This window comes from Colletotrichum destructivum, chromosome 5 (genome assembly GCF_034447905.1).
Source record: "Colletotrichum destructivum chromosome 5, complete sequence".
NCBI lineage: Eukaryota > Fungi > Ascomycota > Sordariomycetes > Glomerellales > Glomerellaceae > Colletotrichum > Colletotrichum destructivum.
The window spans coordinates 1,117,742-1,128,419 of NC_085900.1; the positions used below are offsets into that span (position 1 = coordinate 1,117,742).

At 57.1% G+C, this 10,678-nt stretch overlaps 4 protein-coding genes across 4 annotated transcripts; 2 read left to right on the forward strand and 2 right to left on the reverse strand.

Annotated features, from left to right (window-relative positions):
- The first annotated feature begins 1,204 nt into the window (after positions 1-1,204).
- Positions 1,205-3,140, forward strand: CDEST_07932 (uncharacterized protein). The gene has a single exon (XM_062924091.1). The coding sequence runs from the start codon at positions 2,519-2,521 to the stop codon at positions 2,795-2,797; it is 279 nt and encodes a 92-aa protein (XP_062780142.1). The 5' UTR covers positions 1,205-2,518; the 3' UTR covers positions 2,798-3,140.
- Positions 3,141-3,562: 422 nt separating this feature from the next.
- On the forward strand, positions 3,563-4,302 carry CDEST_07933 (uncharacterized protein; the record flags this gene model as incomplete). Its single annotated transcript, XM_062924092.1, has 3 exons — positions 3,563-3,618; positions 3,684-3,741; positions 3,925-4,302. 3 exons carry the CDS (start codon positions 3,563-3,565, stop codon positions 4,300-4,302), a joined length of 492 nt encoding a protein of 163 aa, XP_062780143.1.
- A 257-nt stretch (positions 4,303-4,559) lies between these two features.
- CDEST_07934 (Putative tRNA wybutosine-synthesizing protein) lies at positions 4,560-5,945 on the reverse strand. The gene is made up of 2 exons (XM_062924093.1): positions 5,307-5,945; positions 4,560-5,142 (listed from the first exon to the last, which is right to left on the reverse strand). Exons 1-2 carry the CDS (start codon positions 5,892-5,894, stop codon positions 4,561-4,563), a joined length of 1,170 nt encoding a protein of 389 aa, XP_062780144.1. The 5' UTR covers positions 5,895-5,945; the 3' UTR covers position 4,560.
- Positions 5,946-7,804: 1,859 nt separating this feature from the next.
- CDEST_07935 (Putative phosphoadenosine phosphosulfate reductase, rossmann-like alpha/beta/alpha sandwich) lies at positions 7,805-10,159 on the reverse strand. The gene has a single exon (XM_062924094.1). It carries the CDS (start codon positions 9,118-9,120, stop codon positions 8,074-8,076), a length of 1,047 nt encoding a protein of 348 aa, XP_062780145.1. The 5' UTR covers positions 9,121-10,159; the 3' UTR covers positions 7,805-8,073.
- Between the last annotated feature and the right edge of the window lie 519 nt (positions 10,160-10,678).

A 10,678-nucleotide genomic window follows, 5' to 3' on the forward strand; every position in this document is an offset into this window, starting at 1 on the left:
TGATTGCCATGGTTTGATTCGCTCCAATTGTCTATCGACACCTTAAATGCTCTTCTGATGATGACTGGTGGTCGAATCTCACCTGGGAGACGTGAGAGCAGCGGTGGCCTGGAATGAGAGGGATCAGACGGTCCCATTGTCACCTTTGAACCGGCCGTTGCGAATCGTCTCACTCGACGAACACGCGTGAACCAAGGGTCTGCAATCATTCCAACGCTGTTCCAAGACGTCCAAGGCCACCACAACTGAGAGCGAATGGATTGGCGTGCAGTTGCAAACTCTGTGCTTGGGCTGGATTGGTCGTGGTGCGGTTTCTACTGGGCGATTTTACCTGGCCGGCTTTCCCAGCCAAACACGCATCCTGAATGGCCCAATATTTCCAGGCCTGTCGCCATTTTCCTGGCCTCTGACTGGTTAGAACCGCCAAGATCAGCCTGCTGTGTGCCAGTGTGCCAACGTGCCAGCGCTCTTTGCGTGCTGACTGGACTGGACTTCGTCCCTGCAAGAGGGATTGACAGCCAACCAGGATCTCCATCCAGGGGCGAACGGCCACAGGCGATGAAATGACAGGGGGACAGACCGGACGAACAAGGACGGGGGCACCAGCGAACTCTGGCGCTCGGCCTATCGCCTAGTGCCGCTGCAGCCAGATACAAATCCAAACACCGTACCCAGAAGTCGCCAAGCCGAGCAGCCAATCCTTCTCATTATTTTGCTGCTTTCTGGTCCTCAGGCTTGATCTTGAATGCGATGTGCCTCTCACAGCATCTGTATACCTGGTACATGCCTCGCCGCAAGGCAAAGAAGCTGCAAAACTCGGCGCCATGTATCCGTATACCCACCGTGGGCCGCATCCACCGAAATGACCGAACAAGAGGGGGAGGGGGGTTGAGATTTCGGGTCACTTTTGGGTCTTTCGTCCCACATCTGACCTGCCTGCCGTGCCCTGCCCTGCTCGGCCCAGCCGCCATAGAGCATGTTCAGATGAACGAAGACTGCAAAAGGAATTCCAACCATTGGCTGGACCGGCTCTCGTTCCCGTTCAGCATCAGAGCTCCCCCCTCCCGTCTTAGCTGTCATTGGACTCATTGTTCGAACCCTGGTGGGCCAACGCCGTTACCGTCGAACAGTCCAGCCAGCCGATGGATCCAGAGGCCAGAGACATAATTGTCTTGTTCTTTCTTTTTGTTCACGGTCTTAGATGCCCGTTGGTTTCCCACCCATCGTCCGCGCCTCCCCCTTCCTCCCTCTCCCCTCCTTCCCCTTCTCGTTCTCGCGCCCTGTCTGACGCCAGACTGGATCCGGCTGGGCGACTTCGAACCGAGACCCCAAAACCCGTTCGCCTGGGCGCCACGAGGCCACGCAGCACACGCACGCACGCTCGATCGTGCGTGCGCACAAAGTGTTCTAGTGTATCAGACGACATCCGAATTCCGATAATGTGTGGAACAGTGACACAGACATAGTGGAAGATCGGGGCCATAAGATACGCACTTAATTGTCGTATCCATCTTCCACCCGACCCTTCCACCGCTTTCCCTCACTCGGAAAAGGCGCCACCTGACGCTCGGATCATGACGAACGGGTGGAATCCTCGAGTGGAATGTTGACAAGAACTCGCAAAGCGAGAACCCATTGTCAGTGACTCAGTGTTGTCACCGCTCTGGCGCTCCTTGGCCGAGCTCTGGAAGCATGTGAATCAACCCCCGCAACCCACTTCATCAACGTCCCCCCGTCTCAGTCGTCACGCTCTGCCGTCCATCTCGGCCGATTGTGCCGTGGCATGCATTTGACGAAATCTGACGACACCAGCACGGAGTCTGCCGCGCTCCCTGATCTAATCTGCCTAATGGGTCCGTCTTCTACCTACCACTGCTGTGTGGATGTCAAAGTGCGGCCGTCCTTTGCCCATCTTTGCGGTCGAAGGATCGAGGCCGGATACTACTTTTCGGTGTTCTCGGGTTCCTAGCGCTACGACAGACATTTAGCCGCCCGTTTGACAGCCGTCATTTAGCCCCTTCACGAAAATTAAACTCTCCCGCGCACCGACCGACGAACTTCAGCGCCGGTCCTGTCACGCCTGCAGTTCGCCGACTCTGTTCACTGGTCCTGTCAAAGTTTGCGTTTGATCTTGAAAGCGATCGACCTCGTCGACGTAGGGTTCCCTGGTCTGCCCCGTCGCTTCACCCCCAATACCGGAGGGCATTCACTGACGGAGCGAAGAGCCGACGAGGGGAATCCCGCCCACGTCAACTTCTCCTTCAAACCGCCAACAAATTTTCTTCCACCACAGTCCACGTCCTTGGGGCCTCGCAATCCTCGGGTGGCCGCGAACAAATTGCGGGATGTGACGGTGTAGCCATGCTCGGCTGGAGGGGCCCCCTTGTCGAGCTTCGTTGCGAACAAATTAAACAACCCTGACATCCCAGCGCTTCGCCTCGGAGACAGATTCCGCAAAGAGCTTCTCTCCCCTCGACTCTTCCATCTTGGCTCGCAACCGCCTGGCCGGGTCATCCAGATGGGCCGAAGGCCGCAGCACCTGCGCTCGCTGGAGGGGCCGGGGGAAGGGGGGGAGGGACCCGGCGGGGCTTCTGCGAGATTCAGAGGCGAGCCGCCCGCTGCAATACGCCCAGCCATCATCCTGCGGGCCTGTCCGGGAAGAGCCTGTAAGTCTGAAGATACGGCGGACGAGAGGGTACCAGAGTCCCCCATGAAGTCATTTGCTCCTTCGGTGACCTGTCGTTTCAACGATATTGCAGGGCCCCGTACGCTTCAGGTGAGCGTTGGCGTGCATTAGCAGACAGACATGTGCAGATGAAGCCGAGAGATGCGCACGGCTCGTGAGATCCATCATCATCACTCTTGGGTAGTTTTGAGCACTTTCTTCCCCTTCTCCCCATCCCTTCTTGCACATGGCGACTCCATCACCGCATCTACCCCCTCTCCCTCTCCTTCGCAACCTGCCTTGGCGCTGAGGCATGCATACCCTTGATGACATTCGAGGCTCCGGAGGCCTTGGGCGCTTCGTGGATAGTGTAAGATCACAATCGAGATAAACTATCTTTCCTGTCTTGATGAACCGTGGACCACGAAAGGCTTGTGTCAGCCTCCTTCCCACGTCCCTGCCTTATCTATCAACCGCGATCCTTAAAACAATATGAGAGTGATAAACTGCCTGGGATTGGGGGCCGCGTGGTGGTACGCGGGGGTCATTGACGAGGGACTGCGGGCGGCCAGCGGTCTGAGACATAGTGCTCAGTGTCAAAAACTTCAAGAACGTGCCCCGAAGCAGTGGGCGATTGGCCACATAAGCCCCTGCAGTTGTTGGCAGTTGGCTGACTAAAAGTAAGACCGCCAGATTTGAACTCGAGCTGATGACTCAGCGAGATCTTGTCGAGGAGGGAACGATGAACCGGCCTCCACTGACTAATCCGTCACGTGCACCTGCGCCGGCCCATCGGAGCTCGCAGCTCTGACGACCGCAGTCGACGGTCCCGGAAAATTCCATACCATCACGGCCAAACATCCAAATCACCTCTCCCCAGCCATTGAGGCCGCAATCATGGGTGCTAGCGAGTCCAAGCCGTCGTCCAACACGCCCCCACACCTGTGGAAGGCGTAAGTAACCAAAACGGCCCGTCCCCCTTCCTCCTGCGTCCGCCGACTGACCAAAGATCGCGCAGCAGCACGCCCAGCGGCATCTCACACGACCTCGTCGAGTCTCTGCAGACCAGCCATGAGGTAACCTTCCCCCGGCCTCCCCTATGTCTCCGAACACCTCCGCTCTGGGTCATTTATAATGCCCAATCGCACATTCACCCTCCGCCTCGGCGCTTCCGTCATCAAAAAGCCCCCCTTCCCTCTCAGTGTACCCTTTTTTCAGGGAAGCTATAGCTAACGACAACCCGCCCTCGGGAACCGCAGACCGACCTGTCCCGCTCCCAGCTCACCGAGCTCCAGATCCAGGCCCGCGTCGCCGAGGAGCTGAAGCGCCTGCAGGCCAAGGAGTCCGAGGCCCTGAAGCTCGCGCACGAGAAGATCGCCGCCGAGGACAAGCCCGCGCCCGAGGGCCAGCGCAGCCACGAGGCCGTGGCGCGGGAGATCGAGGCCCTGCGCACCAAGCTGGCGGAGCGCAAGAAGGTGCGCGACCTGCCCGACGGCGTCGAGGCGGCGCGCTCCGAGGTCGTGCGCTGCCTGCGCGAGAACGACCGCCGGCCGCTCGACTGCTGGAAGGAGGTCGAGGCGTTCAAGGAGGAGGTGAAGCGGTTAGAGAAGGGTTGGGTCGAGAAGGTCGTCTCCTAAAGGGGAGGGATCTGGAGGGAGAGGGGAGACAAAGAGATGAGAGACGAGAAAGAGAGAGAGTTTCTTGACGACTCATCATAAACCTGATTTCTGTGTTATGGAAGACTGCGTGGAGGTGGTTGGATGGCATGCCACCTCAAGAAGGACAGAGCGGCAGCAGTAGAGAGCGGGGTAATGCGAAAGTGTACAACAGCCATGCTACTACTGGTGGGCAAAGAAGACAAAAGTGTATAGATGGCGAATGAATTTGGTCACACGTTACAACCCGAGGAGTTCGTATTCGGGCAGCTCGGCCGGGTCCTCTGAAGGAGTCTCCCGGCTCTCAGCCAGAAACTGGGACTGAGACTGCGTCTGCGCCTGCGTCTGCGTCTGCGTCTCCTGTCTAGCAGCCAACATCTCTTCCTTGCGCCGTAGGCCCTCAGCCCTCTTGCGCTCTCGCCTGGCGGCGGCGTCCTCCCACTCCGCGCCCCCTTCGCCCAGCTTGGGCGGGGGGCCAGCGGCCGCCTCCTGCAGCGCGGCCCGGAACCTAGCGATCCTCGCCGCGTTCTCTTCGAAGCGCTCGTTGGCGATCTGCATTAGGTCCCGCAGGTAGTCCGCCGTCACAGTGCAGTGCCGCGCCTCGTCGTCGTCGTCGTCGACGAAGCCTATGAGGGACTCGAGGGCGAGGCCCATTGTCCTGACCCCCACCATGGGCGTCACGGGTGACGATGATTCGACTTCTGGCGCGGTGGTGGTGGCGGGGAGCAGGTTCAGTGCGCCGCTCTCGCGGAAGCCGGCTGCGAGGGCGCATTTCAGCAGGAGCTGGGCGTGGGCCAGTGATGCCGTGAGGACGTGGAGGATCTATGGCGGGAGGGGTGTCAGTCAGGTGGTCGGTCATGTGAGGGGTTTCTGTATGCAGGGCACGGTATGAGAGGTTCCAAGGTGACATTGACACCGGCATGAGTTCAGGGTCGACAGAGGGTTTCATGACTGGGAGTGCACATGAGGTGACGAGGACTACGTACCATGGGTTCGAACTTGAAGTGAATGAGCCGCTTCCTCCGCCGCCCAGGCTGAGAGCTACCCGAATCTCCGGCAACGCTGTGGGGGGCTGGGCCCTTCTCGCCCACGAGACCAAGGAGACGCAGCAGCTCGTCGTCGCCATCATGCGGTTCTGGTACGGGATCATGCGACACGAACAACCATGTGCCGCCGCCTCCCTTTCCGCCGGGCCCTGCTATCGTCGTCAGGGCAGTGCTTCCGTTATCGTTGGCATCGCTCTGCGTTGCAGCCCGAAGATGAGAGTCATCGACCCCGGCCGTCCCAGCGGGAGCGGACGCCGGCGCCGCCCTGCGGCCCTCGAGGAAGACGCTCACCCGCCCCGCGCAGCTGCTCGTAGTGACGAAGCCGTCGAGGGCGTTGAGCTCGCCAATCAGCTCGAGGATGCCGACGTCCACGGACCCCTTGGGCGAGGCGTCCGTGTACTCGGCGTCGGGCACGCTGAGCTGCTCTAGAATCTTGAGCTTGCGGGTGGTGAAGGGGGCCGGCGGGGAGGGCAGGTGCTGTTGCCTCGCGCGCTGCTGCTGCTGCTGCTGCTGCTGCTGCGGCGCCATGATTTCCGTCTTTTTGTGGGGGTTGGGAGGACAGAGAGCAGAAAAAAATGGCTGCGTCCCGCCTATCTGTGACTCGTTGCCGGCAGAGTCCGGGGTGCGTCGGGCGTTTGGGCTGTCCTGCTTTTCGGGGGTTGTGAGTTTGCGTGTAAGTGAGGTTCGACTGCCGCACTTGCCCACTATGGAAAAAAAGTGTGTGTGTCTACGTGATAGTGGTGGTTGTGGAAGTACATCTACAGTGTCGACGCTATCAATACGCACAGTGTCCTTTCGGGATGCAAGCCGACGAACCAAGCTTATTTCATCCTGCCCAACCCTCCCCAATACCACCTTGTAGGGCCGAATTAACCATACCACTTCTCGGCTGAATCAGGTTATCTGCAGGTGTGGTAGTGTTGCGGTTCTCACAAAGTGTCTGGGCTCTGCCAAGTCGGTGATGGTTGACCACGTCTGCGGCCCAGGTTGACATCCATTATTTGCTTGACGGAGCCAACCCAACACCTTAGAACTTCAAGACCTATCCGTGGTTGCCAAGTGATTTTATATGATACCAAGGCTCTTTAAAGTGACGGTTCCTTGTTGCGGCGAGATTGTCGTTCCGTCATGCCGGGCGAGGTGTGGACGAAGGGGCGATGCCTTACATGACGATCACGGCCAAGGACCGGACCGTTGACTCACCTTTCCATTCGAATGATGTCAGCTTTGATGCGAACAGAATTTGATATCCAGTTAAGCCCAAGATACACGCACGGGATCAAAATGTGTTGTTTCAAGGGTGTTGGTCAGATTATCGATTTTTTGGCATTGGTTTTGTTTTTAGCCTTGATCTCAACTTCCAAACCCTTTCCCTTGTTAGCATCATTCAACATAGCGAACTAAGTACTGGCTATTCGCTTGAATTCGATTGGTATCACAGAAGCTGGTTCGTTACGTGTTAGACGTAAATCCCTCAGTAAACCGGGAGGCAAAACCACATGATTGTCGCCGTGAAGAAGCTGCTGATTCCACTTTGCTCCATCATTCTATATGCAAATTCGTAAAAGGTCCTCTCTGTAGCATGCTATGTATACCATGAATCTGATCACTTGGTCTGCGAATAGTGTCTTTTGCGTGTGGAGAAGTCCGATTAGCTGCATTCCAATGATGTTGGACAATTCACCATAGGCTTACAATTTCAATGATACCGATCAACATTGGCCCCGTTCCTCTGATTCTTATTGGGAAAGAATCACTTTACTTTCCAAGCCTAATTTATCCAATTTTAAGTACCTCTAGATTCTCGAGCCTCTTCCGCTGAATTTATCTCCGGAGACGTCCCTCTTACATGATGGCAACTTGCCTTACCTACTACCCTAGGTCGCCGCCACAGGATCCGATCACCACTGAAGGCGAGCATAAGCAGTGTAAGTTTACGTGTGATGCCTTGAAATCAGATGGAGGAGGCTCTTTGGTCTTCAGAGAGCTAATATCGACTCATCCGGTTTACAACATGGGCGAATGAGGACGTCGGAAGGACCATCGATTTGAGTAGTGTTGCTTACCAGTCTTCGTGGACACGACTGCTGATACCATCTGCAACCATCACCTAGCAACCATCGGTTGCTTCAAATCGCTCAGTTTCGCCATGGGAACGACCGCAAAACACCCATTCGGTGTTTCTCGGTGTCGTTGTGGAAAGTGGTCACGAGATCATTCGGGGGCCCCCCTCTGATTGCGAGATAAGGTTTGGGGCAACCTGTCAGTTCTCTATCAGAATGGCCTGCAAAACCACACCACCGATTGTTAGGAGCCTATGGGCCGACGTTCGCAGTTCCCACTTATGTTCCGAGTGCGGGGTCTAAGCGGGACGCAGATTGGAGCCTCACAACACACAACGTCCTCCGCTTACCTCTCCTTCTTTTACATCATTGTCAGGGCAAGGCTCGAGCTGTTTTATCATTCATCGTGTTTCGATTGATTGTCCCATCTACAAATGTTGGATCAAGTATCTGCGAAAACGCTAGATACCTAGTGGCCTTTGGCCTAAGCCTATCCGGAACGCCAGCATGCTGTCCCGTGCTGTCCTGTCCTCTTGGTTTTTTTACCCACCCCAAAACGCCGTCATGCATCATATGTACAGGTCATTATAGGAAAACAAAAAGCAAACCACAAAGGAGTATGCAACGAAAGCCAACGAAACGCTTCAGACGGATGCGATCGCCTGCTCCTCCTTCTCAGCCTTGACGACGGGCGCGATGGCGGCCTCGCCCTTCTTCTCCGCCTCGGCAGACGACGACGGCGCGGCGGCCTTGGCCTCGACGGCCTTGCGCTCCATCTCCTCGAGGTACTGGGCGTACCGTGACTTCTTGTTGTGGATGCCGCACTCGGTCTTCTGCTGGCCCTTCCAGCGGCCGGCGCGCTCGTCTTCGCCCTCCTTGACTGGGACGGTCGAGTGCCAGTCGCCGATAGACTTGTAACCCCGGTCGAGGAGGTCGTTGTACGGCACGTTGTGGGTCTTGATGTACTCCTGCACCTGCTGGAAGGACCACTTGACCATGGGGTTGATCTTGATGACGCCGCGCTCGTCATCAACCTCGATGATGGGGATCTTGTCGCGGGCGCCGCCCTGCGAACGGCGGCGGCCGGTGAGGATGGCGGCGACCCCGAGCTCCTGGTAGGCCCGCTGGAGGGGCTCGACCTTTGCGATCCAGTCGTACATCTCGGCCTCGGTCTCCCACAGCTTGGGGCCGTACATGGCCTCGAACTCCTCGGTGGAGTTGACGCCGTAGGGCTTGAAGATGTGCAGCTTAACGTTGGGGTAGCGTTCCTTGATGCGGTCGACAAGACCGTGCGTCTCCTTGAAGTGGTAGAGGGTGTCGAGGAAGATGAGGTCGACGTTGGCGGCGGCGGGGTTCTCCTTCTGAATCTTGGAGAGCATGTCGAGGGTCACGAGACCCGTCAGGCCGAATGCCGTCGACTGGAAGAGGTTGGGGAACATGACCTTGGCGAAGCGGAGGATGTCGATTGGGTGCATGTTCTCAAGCTGGTCGTTAAGGTGCTTGAGGTGCGGCTGGGTGAGGAAGATGAGCGGGAGCGCAGGGATGGATGACGCAGTCGATGAGGCATCCGTGGCGGAACCGTACCCGGACTCGACCTCAACGTGGTCCAGCTTCGCAGCCTCGACGGAGTTCAACCGAGGAGACGATGCCACTGAGGACGTCCGGGTCGCGGGCTCAACGGTAGACGACATGTTTGAAGTGTCTGACTGAGAAAAGGAAGAAAGGTTGCTGGGTGATGGTGAAGACGATTGGTTATATGACGAGTGCGTTTGCAAAAGGGGTGTGTTGAAAACCCGGGGGGTATGTTCACTCCGCACAGCTTTGGTCAAGATGGATGAACGGAAGAGCAAATGACGCAAGAGAGGAATCTGGGGAAGAGTTCAGATTTCCGGAGTAAATGAAGAGGAGGTAGGAGTTATTGTTTTATGAGGACGGAAGAGGTAGAGGTAAGCAGGCAGAACTTACACTGCGGGAAGGAGGCGGGAGGACTATCATATTGTTGGGCACCCGGGCCATCACCAAGCAGCATTACTAATTTGGTTTCCGCCGCTTACCCAGACATCATCCCGATCGAACCAGACGCCGAGGGAAGCGACGGACCACAAGAGCCCGCTCAAACTATTGCGCAATCGCAGCTTGTCCGGAGCATCTGGGCGTGGTGCATTGAACAAGCGCTGAGGAATTTGCATCTCTAAGGACGAGGCGTGGTCTGGGAGCAATCACGACATCGACGCTAAGCCTTTCGTGACAAGTGAGGCAAAACATGATTGGTTACAGAATACAGGGGTTGCTCCGTACCGTGGACATCCCGCAATTGCGCCATCGCCCCGGGAGCCGGAGTGGATTTGACAATGGCAAAAGTTTGCCCTACAGCCGGCTCCGGCAGCCGGGAGCCGTGACCTCATGAGTATAGATATTGGGGCCGGTTCCGCCGTGTTCATCGGTATCGAGAAAGCCCCCTGAACTGATGCTCATGATGAGCGCTGGCGCGAAAACGGGGAAAAAAGGGTCTCTAGGTCGAGCAGAAACGCTGGTGTGAATTCGCCATCATGATGCAAGAAGACGTGATCCCGCCCGGGCCGCTAGTCATCTTGGCCGAAGGGGGTGCGGTAACGGCACTCGGCGGTCGGCCGGCACGGTAATCGGCGACCCATCCGGCCGTCGGTGTGGGGGATGCCGGAGGTTGGTTTGGCATCTGCGAACTGCCAACTTGAAAATGGGGCGTCATCATCCCGCGCCGGACAACGCATCTCCATCCCTCGCACACGACCAGTTAACACACGAGGAACCAAGGTATCATCCACGGTTGACCGCCGCGAAATTTTCTGACAAAACCCACCTTGGGCTTCAATGAGGGGGACATGCTTCGAGCTTTATCACCGCCCGAGGCCTCGCTTGCCGAACCCCTTTCCCGAGCATGTTCGCCGCTTGCGGCGCCTCATAAACGATGATGGCGCGTGCTTTGTCTGAAGAAACTTTGCCTCTTCACCACGGTCCACGTTTCCCCATGACTCGGAAACAAACGGAGATAAACCAAGACTTCTTGGAGACTCGTTTCCATGGATAACGCGATCTTGAGAGAAACCACCTTGGCTACACATCTCAAGTCTGATGGCCGACCTTCTCGACAACCATGGGTGGAGAGCAAATTCCAGGTCACTCGACCAGACGCCCGAAAGAAGCCGTCCTCTAGGTGACCGCTCCTTCATCTTCCGTGCTGGATCCAACGGCCAAGATCAGTACGCCGGT

What these genes read in the sequence shown, in the direction of transcription:
- CDEST_07932 (XM_062924091.1), top strand. Translation starts at nt 2,519, where the DNA reads ATGGGCCGAAGGCCGCAGCACCTGCGCTCGCTGGAGGGGCCGGGGGAA.
- CDEST_07934 (XM_062924093.1), bottom strand. Translation starts at nt 5,894, where the DNA reads ATGGCGCCGCAGCAGCAGCAGCAGCAGCAGCAGCAGCGCGCGAGGCAA. An exon ending in ACTTCAAGTTCGAACCCATG is followed by an intron (nt 5,143 to 5,306) that starts GTACGTAGTCCT and finishes CTCCCGCCATAG; the next exon opens with ATCCTCCACGTCCTCACGGC.
- CDEST_07935 (XM_062924094.1), bottom strand. Translation starts at nt 9,120, where the DNA reads ATGTCGTCTACCGTTGAGCCCGCGACCCGGACGTCCTCAGTGGCATCG.